General features: G+C 40.3%; 1 protein-coding gene across 11 annotated transcripts in view; it reads right to left on the minus strand.

Annotated features, from left to right (window-relative positions):
• adgrg6 (adhesion G protein-coupled receptor G6) overlaps positions 1–14,805 on the minus strand; it is a 53,177-nt gene that overhangs the window by 30,560 nt on the left and 7,812 nt on the right. For 9 of the 11 annotated variants that reach the window (XR_004828653.2, XR_008071130.1, XM_035794192.1 and 6 more), the window contains exons 3-4: positions 3,458–3,808; positions 741–1,343 (exon numbers count right to left, since the gene is read on the minus strand). Coding sequence is in view for 9 of the 11 variants with exons in the window: in XM_035794192.1 (XP_035650085.1) it covers positions 741–1,343; positions 3,458–3,808 (954 nt within the window). In the remaining 2 variants the exon portion in view is untranslated. The remainder of the gene's footprint in view (positions 1–740; positions 1,344–3,457; positions 3,809–14,805) is intronic. The other 2 variants (XM_035794183.1, XM_035794191.1) reach the window with 2 other exon arrangements.

The raw sequence follows: 14,805 nt of genomic DNA on the forward strand, positions 1-14,805 counted from the left end.
CAGTTTCAAGGCTAACACAAGAGTTAGGGGAATGTTCCGAGAGACAGACATCTTTCTCTGTGCACCTCTGTGAAAGGGAGAGCTTAGGGTGGGGGAAGGGAACTCCTGCACTTTGATCTTAAAAGTCCGCTGAGCTGAACTCTCTTTCACAGACTCTCAGGCCCAAGCTGTAGCCGAGCAGATAGTGTTTCGGGAATGGGGCTAAGTTTAAAAAAAAAAGTGTTTCCTCAGCCATGGGGCCTGTGTGTGTGTTCTGTGAGACTCATAACGGGTAGGAGAAATGCATGATTCTGCACTTCGTACTTTCCACAGCTAAACCACACACAGCACCATTCTCTAGTGGGCACCGGGCAATCGGCAGACATTTCCCGACACCCCTGGCTCCTTCCGCTGTGGCTGCGCTCCTATCGCTACAAACAGATTCCTAATACTTTCAAAGGTAGAGACATGGAGCATATCTTTGTCCTGCTGCTGCTCCTTTCATCTTCCTTTGCAGTTTGGATAACACTGGACTGTTTGAGTTACTTAGGATTTAGATGCCATTTTAGGTTCTCTCATAACTAGTGTATCACTTGGAATAATATTGCATGAACTGTTACTAATGAACCAGGAAATTGTCCCAATAACAATATATAGACTTCTGTCAGTCAAACACCTTTGAAGTTCTGCTGACGGGAAATAAGTCATCATAAATAGAACATACCAGTGTGCAAAGGATATGACTATATTTGGATACTCACTGCAGCTCAGTGTTCTGTCTGTCTGTGCCAGCGAAGAGGGGATGTCCCAGAAGCTGTTGTCCCAGTCAATGACGTTGCCGACGGCGTCACAGGTAAGGGCGGCCAACTGTGTCATGCTCATGGCGTTATCCCAGAGGCGGAAGTTATAGATGGTCCCATCGAAGCTATTCTTGCCCCCAAGCCTGAAGAGGCCCCCGGCCCCCACCAAGCGCCCACTTGTGTTAGGGCAGGTCTTGGTCCGGTAGTTGCTGTTGTAGTAAAGGGTCACCTTGCCTGTGGTGGAGGCCCATGTGAGACAGAACGGCTTCATGGTGGAGGTGAAGTCCGAGGGATTGAGGATAGAGTCTACCAGACATGTCTCGTTACTCATGACCAGTGCCATTCCATCCTGGTTCATTCCGAAACTTAGGGCTTCATCACCCCTGCTGTCCTCTTGCCGGGTGTAAGAGAAGATGGTTTCCTTGTTCTTTTGGTTGGAGCGGGCTACCTCAAAGCACACAGTGAACTGCTGAAGGGTCGGTATGGTCACTGAATTGGAGACCTTGACCACTTTGCCATTGCCGTTCGGTAACATGACCTTCTGGTTCCTCAGCGCCACGGCAACTACAGCACACAAGTAGAAAGAAGGGCATTAGAGAACAAAGTGTTTTCACCTCCAGGCTTAATTAAACTGCCAAATCAACCGATCACAATCATTCTTCCTGCGGGGCAGAGCTGCCTCCAATAGAAAAGTTTAAAAATTCAACCTGCCTCCTCAAGTCATCAACCTATCATTAAGCATTTGATCAGTTGAAATCGGTTGCGTTAGTACTGGGTTGGAACAAAAACCAGCACTGTGGATCTCCTGGATTGAAGTTGAGAACCACGGCATTAGATGACTGTCAGATGTTCAGTAGAACCAGGGGCTCTAAATTAAACTGTACAGAACATCTTGTCTGAATAACGACACAACTAATAATCTATATGTCTTGGTAAACTCACCATTTACCTGACTAATGCTGGCCATTACTGCTATTCAGTCATACTCTGACTTTTGAATGTTTAAAAGGCTAATTCACTGACTGATGAGTGTGGGAGAATAAAAGTGAATGTGAGGCACTACATAAATTACTACATCTAGATGATAGGCTAACCGATTGAATAGTCTTCATGTGTCACTCTCCTGATGTCTGTCGTTATTCACGTGTTTTCATTTAATGAGGCACCATCTCCACAGCATCGTTATATGACTGCAGTGTTCCACAGCCCAGAGGATGAACAGTGTCAGTCAGCAGGTGACATCTCAGGCCTCTTATCACTAAGATGAAAATGTCAACTATCACTCCACATTCCCCATTCCCACCAATAAATGAGGTTTTTAAGGAAGAAACCTTTTTTTTCTGTTCCTTTTTAAATGTACTGTACGCTCATTCCATACTTTCTGACACGTTTCATTTTAATGAAGCTCTGGTTTGTTGCTGTTGGCCATACCCACTGCCAGAGTGACAGCCAATTTGGAATGGAAAAACTCAGCTTTGAATGTGGTATCAGGATTTGACACAGTTGAGAGGCCCTTTTGATAGATCCTGCAGGGCTCTGTTTGTGTTGTTGATCTCCGATCTGCTTTGCAAGCCATACGGAAAGGCCAGGGCTCACTGTGACACCGTCATATGATTCCAGGGCTCCAGGCAGGACATTGGACTGCCAACAGATTGAAAGCCAAGTTCCATAGGTTGCCTGCCGGTTGGGATATCACCTTGAGTTTAAACCCAATAGGAGCTTAGACCACAAGACTCGTGATGCACTGTATGAATTATTCAATTTAAATGATAGATGCTGACAACTCTAGCTCATCAGACAGCCATGCGTTAAATTGATACCCAATGCTTGAGGACAGCAAAGGAGCCAACCAGAACAAAGCACTGTGGAAACCCCCCAAAGCAGGGTTTCCTTGGCCTCCCTGGTGTTTCACAGCAACAGAAAGATTGCTTGCATATTGCAAAGCATACCATGTTCCAACTTGACTGGCTGAAACTTTTTGTCCTGTGGTCTCTCACAGTAAAATTGGTCTCCAGAATTTTGTGAAAATGTTAATAATGTGAAGGCATTGAACAGCTACGGCACCAGTCCCTGACACTTGATTCGCACTTGGACTCGATGTATAGGAGTGAATTTGATTGATTAGTGCTCTTTAAAAGGTTACTGGAAGGGGGGGGGAGCTATGTGCATATTACACTTACTGTAACTCTTTGATGTGCAGGGTTTACATGTGGTGCCTAAATAAAGGCTGGGACTAGGATTCTATAAACCGAACATACTCCATGTATATGCTATACACTATAAAACTATCAATGTTATTAGAAATCATAGGTTTCTCTGACTATTATATTGAGAATACAACATTTGAGTTATTAGCGCTTTTTGGTATTCGAGGAAAAGGAACGGAGTATGTTAAAGGCCGAAGCACTGCCGTGTGTCAAAAATAAGAAAGAAAAAGGGTACTTTTTTAAGCATAATGGATGGAAGACATGTTTGTCCTTAAGCCATGTTGTTGCTGTTTGGTTAGTATAATGGCGGAGATGCTTGATGTTTGTAAACTACCACGTTCAAAACAGAAAATAAAATGTCATGTAAAAACATTCAAACTATAAAACAGAAGAATCATAATAACAATAATAACCATAAAAATCATAATCATTCAAATATACCTGTAAAAATGTGCCCGCTTTAAAACATACCTTGTCTGTAACTGACATTGAATCCTTTCTTTTGGACACTAAAGTCTGAGTTAAATGACATCTCCATCACATTGCTGGTGGAGTTTAGCGTCAGTCCGTTGGCTGTCAAGCCACAAAATTTCACATCTTGGTTTCCGGTGTTGACAATGACGCGGTCATAGATGCACCCCAGAGCCTCCTCGAGATCAAAGTCGAAGAAGGTTATTTGCACAATGAATCCGGCCGGGGCCTGCAGAGTCCACTTGCAGGCCTGACTTTTGGGGTACACTTGGGGGTAGCAGGGGGAGGTAAAGGTACCCTGGGAGTCCGTGAGCACCACAACGCAGTTGGAGTTACTACAGCTCAACACTGCTGAAGCAAAACATGGACATGTTGTCACTACTTTACCCCAGCACCAGGGAGTACAGGAAGACACCAGGGGACACCAGGACAGGACAGGTAAGGCAGTGGAGGAGGAGTCAGGTCAGTAGTGCAACAGTACAAGGCCAGTGCAAGGACAATGTCAGAGGTCAGAGAGACTGTGTTAGTGGACCAATAGAGTCAGACAACAGGGACCATCTCAAGTTTAGACTTACAGGAGATTTAGATTAGGAGTAGCAAAGAGACAAGAGTCAGTCAGTGAAAAAAAGACACTAATACTACTTATGCAGTTGAAAAATATATGTTGAGATAATAAAATACCGTAGCTATGATTTAAAGGTTATCTAAAGACTATGCACGGATAAAAAATGTAATGTTCTGGAAAAAAACCTTCACTCAGAAAACAATGACTTATGTTCATCCAGGTCAGACTAATGTGTGAGCCAAAACCATGTTTCTGTTTATTGGCAGAAACATTTGAGCAAAATACCACTGCAAAGCAAGGCAAATTTGTCAAGTACCATTCTTGATCGGCATTCAACACAAGTTACAAGACCGTGTATTTTATTTAGCATTAATAAACATTAAATGTGAATAGTGTTGAGAATGGTCTGCAGACATCTAAACATAGGCTCACCTCAAACAAGGACTGTACGTAGCTAGTACAGTCAGAAGACACTCAAAGTCGGCATAATGATGGGATCCCTTTCAGAATTGTTCAAAGTCATTTAACACGGTTATGTAATACAGTCTTCTAGAACTGTAATAAGACAGAATTAAATACAGCAATCTCAATATGGCCAGTAATCGTGTTTGTCTCTTCTCCATTAGCTTATTGATCCAACTTTTTAACTTGATTGTGAGCAACAGTGTATCTTCTGTAAGTCTTTCTCTATGAAATTTCAGGAACATTTATATTACAATTCAAAAGCCAAACCCTGGATAACACCCATACAATGGAAATCAGCAGTTGTTATGTTGGGTGTTTTCGTTTACTTGCCTAACTCTCTGATCCTGGATCCTGATGGCTTACAGGCAGGAGCCATGTTACCTTTGAGGTTTGATTTCTCTACAAACTGAATCAAATCAGGTATTAGGAAACCTGGAAGGCAACAATCCAGAGAATTCTACCCTTGGAGAGGGTCGAGGGAACAGTAAGAGCAAATTAACCACTGGAAAAAAGTTGTTGCTTCAGAAAAATGACTCATTAGAAGTGTTATGTACCCCGCAGTGAATGGCTGATGCAGGGTCAGATTACAGCCTGGTCCTACTGTGGCCCTGTTATACCTGCCAACATGTGCCCTCTTCTAAGCCGAGAGGGTCAAGAGGGTCCTAAAAACTAAATCAACTCACTCAGGCCGACCACATTACAGCTTTAAGTGGCTGTTCCTTTTCCTGGTCCACAAACACCTATTAACGTGCATTCGGAAAGTATTCAGACCCCTTGACTTTTTCCACAGTTTTGTTACATTACAGCCTTATTCTAAAATTAATTAAATAGTTTTTTCTCCCTCATCAATCTACACACAATACCCCATAATGACAAAGCAAAAACTGTTTTTACATTTTTTTTTTGCCAAAAAATTAAAAATAAAATATCACATTTACATAAGTATTCAGACCCTTGGCGCAGACTTTGTTGAAGCACCTTTGGCAGGGATCACAGCCTCGAGTCTTCTTGGGTATGACGCTACAAGCTTGGCACACCTGCATTTGGGGAGTTTCTCCCATTCTTCTCTGCAGATCCTCTCAAGCTCTGTCAGTTTGATGGTGAGTGTCGCTACACAGCTTTATTCAGGTCTCTCCAGAAATGTTAGATCGGTTTCAACTCCGAGCTCTGGCTGGGCCACTCAGGGACATTCAGAGACTTGTCCCGAAGCCATTCTTGCATTGTCTTGGCTGTGTGCTTAAGGTCTCTGTCCTGTTGGAAGGTGAACCTTCGCCCCAGTCTGACGTCCTGAGTCCTCTGGAGCAGGTTTTCATCAAGGATCTCTCTGTACTTTGTTACATTCATCTTTCCCTCGAGCCTGACTAGTCTCCCAGTCCCTGAAAAACATCCCCACAGCATGATGCTGCCACCACCATGCTTCACCTTAGGGATGTATTGGCCAGGTGATGAGCGGTACCTGGTTTCCTCCAGACATGACGCTTGGCATTTAGGCCATTAGACCAGAGAATCTTGTTTCTCATGGTCTGAGAGTTCTTTACTGTTTTCGCTTTGCCATTATGGGGTATTTTATGTTGATAGATGAGGAAATAAATTCATTGAATCAATTTTAGAATAAGGCTGTAAAGTAACAAAATGTGGAAAAAGTGAATGGGTCTGAATACTTTCCGAATGCACTGTGAGGCCCAGTTAAAGAAAAAACTACTCTACTACTGCCAGCAACATGAGTCTCAAGCATTATCATATATATTCAGGGCTCTAAAGTGGCACAAATTTGGTAGCATATGCAATGAAATACTTTGCCGTGCGACCAGGAGTTTTCAGATAATTATTGTTGTAATGATAAAGTTCGCTGTACATTTGTTTCCTTGTGCCCTAAAGAAAAAAAAAGAGTGCAGATTTGATAGCGTCAAGATTGCACCATTATAACAACGAGAATGGTTTGCTTCGAACCCATCCAAGTCAACCGATCTGACCAATATCACCGGCGCAACATTTTTATATTCCTATAGCTGATAGCCAGGACTGCATTTTACTTTCAAAAACCATGTCATGGGCCATTCTAAAACTACTCACATGTCATTAACCATTTGTTTACACCTTGTTCTGTCATGTTACCTCATTGGCTAGTTAGCTAACAACCTGGTAACTTTACAAGTATATCCAAACATTTGGGGGAACAGAAAGAAAGGAGAAGCGACATCTTCTTCAGGAGATCAATGATCATAGCAATGTATGAATGACTGATCTGTTGCATGTCCTCATCACAAACATGAACGTTTATAAAGAGACAATGTACAATTTAAAGGTCAACTATCCAAACATCCAGTGGTGTAAAGTACTTAAGTCAAAAAATACTTTAAATACTACTTAAGCAGTTTTTGGGGGGGTATCTGTACTTCACTATTTATATTTTTTGACACATTTTACTTTTACTTCACTATATTCATAAAGAAAATTATGTACTTTTTACTCTATACATTTTCCTTAACACCCAAAGTACTCGTTATATTTTCGATGCTTAGCAGGACAGGAAAATGGTCCAATTCACACACTTAACAAGAGAACATCCCTGGTTATCCCTACTGCGTCTGATCTGGTGGACTCACTAAATACACATGCTTTGTTTGTAAATGATGTCTGAGTGTGCCCCTGGCTATCGGTAAATGTGCTTAATATAAGGAATTTGAAATGATTTACACTTTTACTTTTGATACTTTAGTATATTTAAAACCAAATACTTTTGGACTTCTATTTAAGTAGTATTTTACTGGGTGACTTACACTTTTACTTGAGTAATTTTGCATTAAGATATATTTACTTTTACTAGAGTATGATAATTGGGTAATTTTTCCACCACTGCAAACATCCCACCAGCACTGTCTTCTATTCAGGCTGCACTATATCACATGCCAAATCACCTGTCATCTAAATATTAAGCTAACTGCACACATTATCCACTTGTCTTTTTAAAAATCCATCAAATAGTAACAGCCACACTTCTATTCAAAATAAACATAGATTGATATAATTATAGTGAAAGCTATTAAACTCTTATTGATGTAAGGGATTACCAAACAGTGCAATTAATGGCCTAGACATAATTGACTGTGGCATACTGGTGCTGTGTGCTGGTTTCATTTGGAGTGTCTGAGTGGAGGATGAAACGCAGAGTAAGCGAAAGCCCCTCTCATTTGCCTCTAGGATTTATCAGGGCCATAGTCCAGTCCCATAAAAGACACAGAGAACATTTCTACACCCCAGGTCAACAAGTGGTCAAATGTAAGGTACGTGGTGTAATAAAGAGACTGGGTATCTTCTTTTAACCAGTCAGAATCACTAGTGATTTACCATCTATGTGCAAACAGAGAGAAATACGAGGGAGGACGTTGGGTGTTGTGATGCGATACAGATGTCGAATCTTAATCTGAGCCAGTCTCCTACAGCAGGAAAATAATCCTGCAGCAAGAGGAAATTTTAATTATTATGTGGATTATAATTAAATTGACATTTTTTGTAACGGTTGATACATTTTTCGTAAGTGAAAATCAAGTTTGAAATGTCTAAATGGAAATTACACACTTTAGAAGCCTTTTGTACTCAAATGTACACGTTTTAAATGTCCTGCGTTGCAGAAAAGTTATCCTGCCACAGGGTGATCAAATTAATATCCTACATATGTATGGTTTTACAATGAGAAAAACTGAGACAAAATGAACGGTGAGAGGCTCTGAGCAAACACTGGTGAGGAAGTAACACCACCGCAAATGATGACCATGATAACCATTGATAGGAGACGAAAAGGGAAAAGGGAATTAAGGTTACAATGGTGCGCACTTGTGAGCTCAGGAGCTGTGGTCCGGTTTCCAGATTGATCGAAGGAGAAACAACAGTTTTTAAGCATCATTGGTGGCAGAGCTGTATTTTTGTATTACTTGCCATAACAAAAGTGTGCTCCGTGTCTGCAGGTAATTGTTTAGGGAACACCATTGTCATGACAAGTATTAATTCTCCATTCTAACTTCTAAACCCAATGAAATTCCATAATCTCTTTGGTAAATCAAACAAATGTAAATGTCTGTCTTACCTCCCACAAGCATTTAATCCAACAATGATCAATGATGTGTCCTAGCAAATGTACTCTCAGAATATAAGCGTTGGTATTCGCTGTGGTTCCAATTGGACAAAGCAATTGGACTTGTCAGTGTCTAAATACTTTTAAAAACAGATTGTATCCATACATTTCTATGGAATAGGAGCCCGGCCAATGAGAATCATCCCACTGTAATAATATATTTGGAGGTGCAGTATTAGTTTGATTTGTTTCAGCATGTCATGCTGGCACTTGAATAAGATTGAAATACGACTGAACTGGAAAAGCAATGTGTGTAAACATGAAAATACTGATTTTGGACGGTCTTGGAATGAGCGCTACTGCAGAGAATAAAGGTCATTTGTTTTATTACCCTTTGTTCCTAAATGTACTACTTAGCACATTGGAAAGTCTGAATCTTTCCTGACTCTGTGACCAGTAAGGAATTCTAATACAGTGGTTTTACATAAAATACTTTACCTCGATCCACTCTGCTTTGAACATGTTTTTCCCCCCTTTTTCCATGTTATGAGAATAGACCCTGAACATGAATTATAAGGAATTAACAGAGCTAATGCAAAACAGACACTCCATGTTATGAGAATAGACCCTGAACATGAATTATAAGGAATTAACAGAGCTAATGCAAAACAGACACTCCATGTTATGAGAATAGACCCTGAACATGAATTATAAGGAATTAACAGAGCTAATGCAAAACAGACACTCCATGTTATGAGAATAGACCCTGAACATGAATTATAAGGAATTAACAGAGCTAATGCAAAACAGACACTCCATGTTATGAGAATAGACCCTGAACATGAATTATAAGGAATTAACAGAGCTAATGCAAAACAGACACTCCATGTTATGAGAATAGACCCTGAACATGAATTATAAGGAATTAACAGAGCTAATGCAAAACAGACACTCCATGTTATGAGAATAGACCCTGAACATGAATTATAAGGAATTAACAGAGCTAATGCAAAACAGACACTCCATGTTATGAGAATAGACCCTGAACATGAATTATAAGGAATTAACAGAGCTAATGCAAAACAGACACTCCATGTTATGAGAATAGACCCTGAACATGAATTATAAGGAATTAACAGAGCTAATGCAAAACAGACACTCCATGTTATGAGAATAGACCCTGAACATGAATTATAAGGAATTAACAGAGCTAATGCAAAACACACTCCATGTTATGAGAATAGACCCTGAACATGAATTATAAGGAATTAACAGAGCTAATGCAAAACACACTCCATGTTATGAGAATAGACCCTGAACATGAATTATAAGGAATTAACAGAGCTAATGCAAAACACACTCCATGTTATGAGAATAGACCCTGAACATGAATTATAAGGAATTAACATGAATTATAAGGAATTAACAGAGCTAATGCAAAACAGACACTCCATGTTATGAGAATAGACCCTGAACATGAATTATAAGGAATTAACAGAGCTAATGCAAAACAGACACTCCATGTTATGAGAATAGACCCTGAACATGAATTATAAGGAATTAACAGAGCTAATGCAAAACAGACACTCCATGTTATTAAATCATGGTATTGAAAATGTGAACAGATGTTGGAAAGTGCGACTGGATGTCCAGACAGTCAGTCCATCGCCGTTTCACTTCCACAACATTGAGATACATTAGACAACAACAAGGGTGATGCCTCAGCATTTGCATACCAACAGAACTGTGGTTGTGCTGCTGTGGTTACCATTTAGCGGAGTCAACTAGAATCCCTCCCAACAAAATGGTGGCAATTTCATATAATATTTGGCAGGGTCCAGAGAAAAAACAACAGCAGGAACAAACTCCCTTCATGGTCAGGATTTAAATAAACAAGTAATGGGATCAACGTTTGACAACTGGACTGGGTCTGTTTTGCAAAGGAGAGTGAAATCACTATTGGACGGAATCATGCTACTGGAATACCCTGCAGTTTTACAGACGTGTGTGTGTGTGTGTGTGTGTGTGTGTGTGTGTGTGTGTGTGTGTGTGTGTGTGTGTGTGTGTGTGTGTGTGTGTGTGTGTGTGTGTGTGTGTGTTGCTGTCAGCCACTGGTGTGGTGTGTGTGGTGCGCAAAAGGAAAAACAACATGCCAAATGATGTTTACTCAGTTTGTATGTCCCTGTTCACATCCCTCCGAGACCCACTAAGCCCTGACCGCTGCCATGGGCCTGACCAGCCCCCTGTGTACTGAACCACCCTGCACTCACATGGCCCAGAGAGGACGGACACACACACACACACACACTTTATATACTTACGGTGAGCTCCAAAAGCATTTGGACAGAGACACATCTTTTGTTGTTTTGGCTCTGTACTCCAGCACTGGCTCTGTACTCCAGATAGCTTTAATTTGGGGATATTTTCATGCATATCAGGTGAACCATTTAGAATTAGAAATTACAGCACTTTTTGTACATAGTCCCTCCATTTTAGTGGACCAAAAGTATTGGGACAAATTAATTTATATGATATTGAAAGAGTTAAAAGTTTAGAATTTGGTACCACATTCCTAGCACGTAATGATGACATCAAGCTTGTGACCAATGTTCCCTCAACTTTTTTGGGGCACTGAGCAAATTGTAGGTCTTGTGAGTGGAAATTTGAACGTTGTGAGAATTTTGTGCAACTTCCAGCACGCGTTTACAGTTAACACTGAGGCTGTACCCTTACAGTTTTAGACAGCAGCCAATAGGCTATTGTGGCTATAGCATAATGTAGGCCTACCAACAAAACCAAAGGCGCAAATCCCAACATTTTCACATGGAAATAGCTTTTGATTTTTAAGATATAGCCTAACATTAGCCTATATGTCATGTTCAATGAAGGCCTACATTGAATGAGACTTTTAAAAACGTTTTTACATGATAAAGGGCTAGACATTAATTCATCATTTTTTGTGTGGTCTGGAATACCATGGGCCAAATAGGTGTCTGTAAATTGCATTTTATTGTGTTGTATGATGCAAGAAACCACTTTGCAAAATACAATTAATTATTATTACCAAACAGAGAATTAGTGGTGTGAATTACTTAAGTAAAAATACTTGAAAGTACTACTTAAGTTTTTTTTTGTATCTGTACTTTACTATTTATATTTTTGACAACTTTTACTTCACTACATTCCTAAAGAAAATAGTGTACTTTTTTCCCTGACACCCAAAAGTAGTCAATACATTTTGAATGCTTAGCAGGAAAGGAAAATGGTCGAATTCACACACTTATCAAGAGAACATCCCTGGTCATCCCTACTGCCTCTGATTTGTTGGAGCATGCCCCTGGCTATCCGTAAATAAAATTTAAAAAACAAGAAAATGGTGTTGTCTTGATTTGCTTAATATAAGAAATGAGAAATGACATACATTTACTTGTACTTTTGATACTTAACTACATTTAAAACCAAATACTTTAAAACTTTTACTCAAATAGGTTTTTACTGGGTGACTTTCACTTTTACTTGAGTCATTTTCAATTAAGGTATCTTTACTTTTACTCAAGTATAACAATTTGGTACTTTTCCACCATTGCAGAGAATTCGACAATGTAGACCACCATCTCTGTCTTTTGGCTTATTTGCATATTCAAGCGTGTCTCAAAATACAACACTGCTCCTTTAATTATGACATATGCTTTTTAACTGATTGGGTTTTCAAAGACAGCTTGAAATGTAGCATACACGATTTGTGCTCTTGTATGAAGCAGTAGGAAGCACTCCTCATTGCTGACATCTACGTATCAATAACTGGGCTAATAACTCGCTAACTAGCAAAGAATATCAAGAAATGAGTACAAGCGTGGCTCTGCGCTCTGATCTGACAGCTCGTGGGCTACCCCCACAAATAGAATTCTACTCCGTTGCGCTCTGGCTCTGCCTTCAACAAAATCACAGACTCAATCTTACAAAGCTTGATTTGTTTTTGGTTTGTTGCATTGAAAAGGGGCGGATATAATGTTGATTCAATCACAGAAAAAACGATGATCTATATCGTGAAAACTAATGGGGCGAACTCGTTGAAGTTCAATCTCTTGCGTCTCTGCCCAGCCTGGAATTTAGTGGCACCTCTTGCACTGAGATGCAGTGCCTTAGACCACTGCACCACTCGGGAGCTAATGTAGATGCTACCATTTTTACAGATAGTCCTGAATGAATAATAATGTTGATAATCATACCCCTAAAACATGCTAACCTCTCACCATTACAATATGGGGGGGGGATTATCCATAATCATGTTCTTTCACTGGCACAATACATTTGGAGCTCACTTATACATCATTGGTACGGCCGCACGCACGCACTCACGCACGCACACACACTTAGACCCACATCGGAGTATCTCATTTTAAGTTAATACATATAATCACTGTAACTGATTTCTGACAATTATATGTGAGAGTACATGTTGAATAACTGGCTTCAGCAACTCCTGGGAAGTTATTTAATGTTAAATAAAAATACATATTTTGTTTAAAAATGTTCAAAGACTTTTCCATCTGACTGGCCAAGTGTTCAATAATTGTGGGTTACAAAAAGTGATTGTGTACAGTACAGTGTTGAAAAAGAGCAACATGTGTACACATTTAACTGTCAAAGAGAGGGAAAACTATACATTTCTGTGATTAAACGTTTTGAAGGACACATTAAAATAAGAACACAAAACCCCATTGTTGCTGTATAAACCTCAAGACGCCGACTTGTAAGGAAATTCACACGTTGTTGTTACTGTAGCATGACTGCAAATGTGAAGTGTGCCAGGGAAGAGAGTGCCTTAAAAACAGGGTTTGTTCAGATAACTCCTTTGAGAGGCGGCAGGGCAGGCTGCAGTGGAATGGTGCCAGGGGATGGAATGCCAGATACCAAACAGGGGAAGAAAGGGGTTTAAACAATAACTGATACCCCCACCGCCTAAAAACAGATTATTTCAGATAGAGGACCTCTGAGAAGGTGTAATCCTACAGAGTACTCTAGTGCTTTCAAGCAGCCCTCTCCTGGTCTCTTGGCAGCTCACCAGCTAGCTGTATCTCAGCTGGTATCTGCCCCACCCCTGTTTTAATGAGAGGGCTAATTAAGGCTTACACCTCAAAAGGGGAGAGGAGGGAAGGCAAGGGAGGGGGGTTGGGGGGGGGCTTGTGATGACCCATGCAGTTTAATCGCATATGACCCCATCTTTTAACAGACAGGAGTTTTGCTTAGGGCTATGGCAGTCAAACTGTTTTCAGCTGGTGATTGTCAAGCAAATAACTGCTGGTCTTAACATAAACACATTTAGCATCTCCTGGCTTCCACGCATAGCCTACAAGCCACTGATGCAGACCTTAAGAACATCTACATTTTAAAAAGTCTAATAAATCCATATAATATAGCCTACACCATCACAATAAATCCATTATTTATTTGAAACAGTTTTAAAGAAACATAATGTGAAGAAAATGTAATGTAGTCTATTTCAGATCAGATTAGCATACTCTGAGTTGTCCTTATGTTAGGCCCTGATCTAACTATGCCATATGGCTGTGGGCTACACTAGTTCATTTAGCAGACAAGACTCGCTTAGAATGAGGTGGCATTATTTTATAGTATGAATAATACAATTGAACATAGCTGAATAAAATAGAAAGGATATTTTCTCCAAACGATCTGAGGGAGTGTGCACATGTGGCTATTCTGTGTTGAGCGGTTAACAAAGACACAGATCCTCCTAGATGCTTCATTTAGAGATATGTAACTTTTGTTGTTCTACAAACGTTGGGCTATATATGTTTTGATTTTTAATACATTCTAAGGCTGCACGATGTGACTTTAATGATGATTTGAAAACAGCTGTATGAATAGCATGAGCTCTGCTTTTTCTTGCACAGACTGTACACACTTCATCAGTTTCTCATTCACAATTTTACAAGCAATTGATAATGCCTCCAATTTCCCAGCTGCATCCCCTTTGTGTTGCCGTAAAGCCCCATAAAAAATCCATGCCTTTTGTGGCCAGTGGCCGTTGTGCCCTTGGGCTGAATATAACAATTAGAATTACCTTCTCCTAGCTGCTTGCCGAAGCACCTCTCACTCACATGGCTCTCCATCAAATGATCGGGTCTTTTTCACAGGCTAAGTGAAGACAGACACATCTGGGATGCAATTGCATGCATTCTTATCCAAGTCTGAGACGAATATTGAAGATATTGGAATAACTGT

The sequence above is a fragment of the Oncorhynchus keta genome, chromosome 19 (assembly GCF_023373465.1).
Source record: "Oncorhynchus keta strain PuntledgeMale-10-30-2019 chromosome 19, Oket_V2, whole genome shotgun sequence".
NCBI lineage: Eukaryota > Metazoa > Chordata > Actinopteri > Salmoniformes > Salmonidae > Oncorhynchus > Oncorhynchus keta.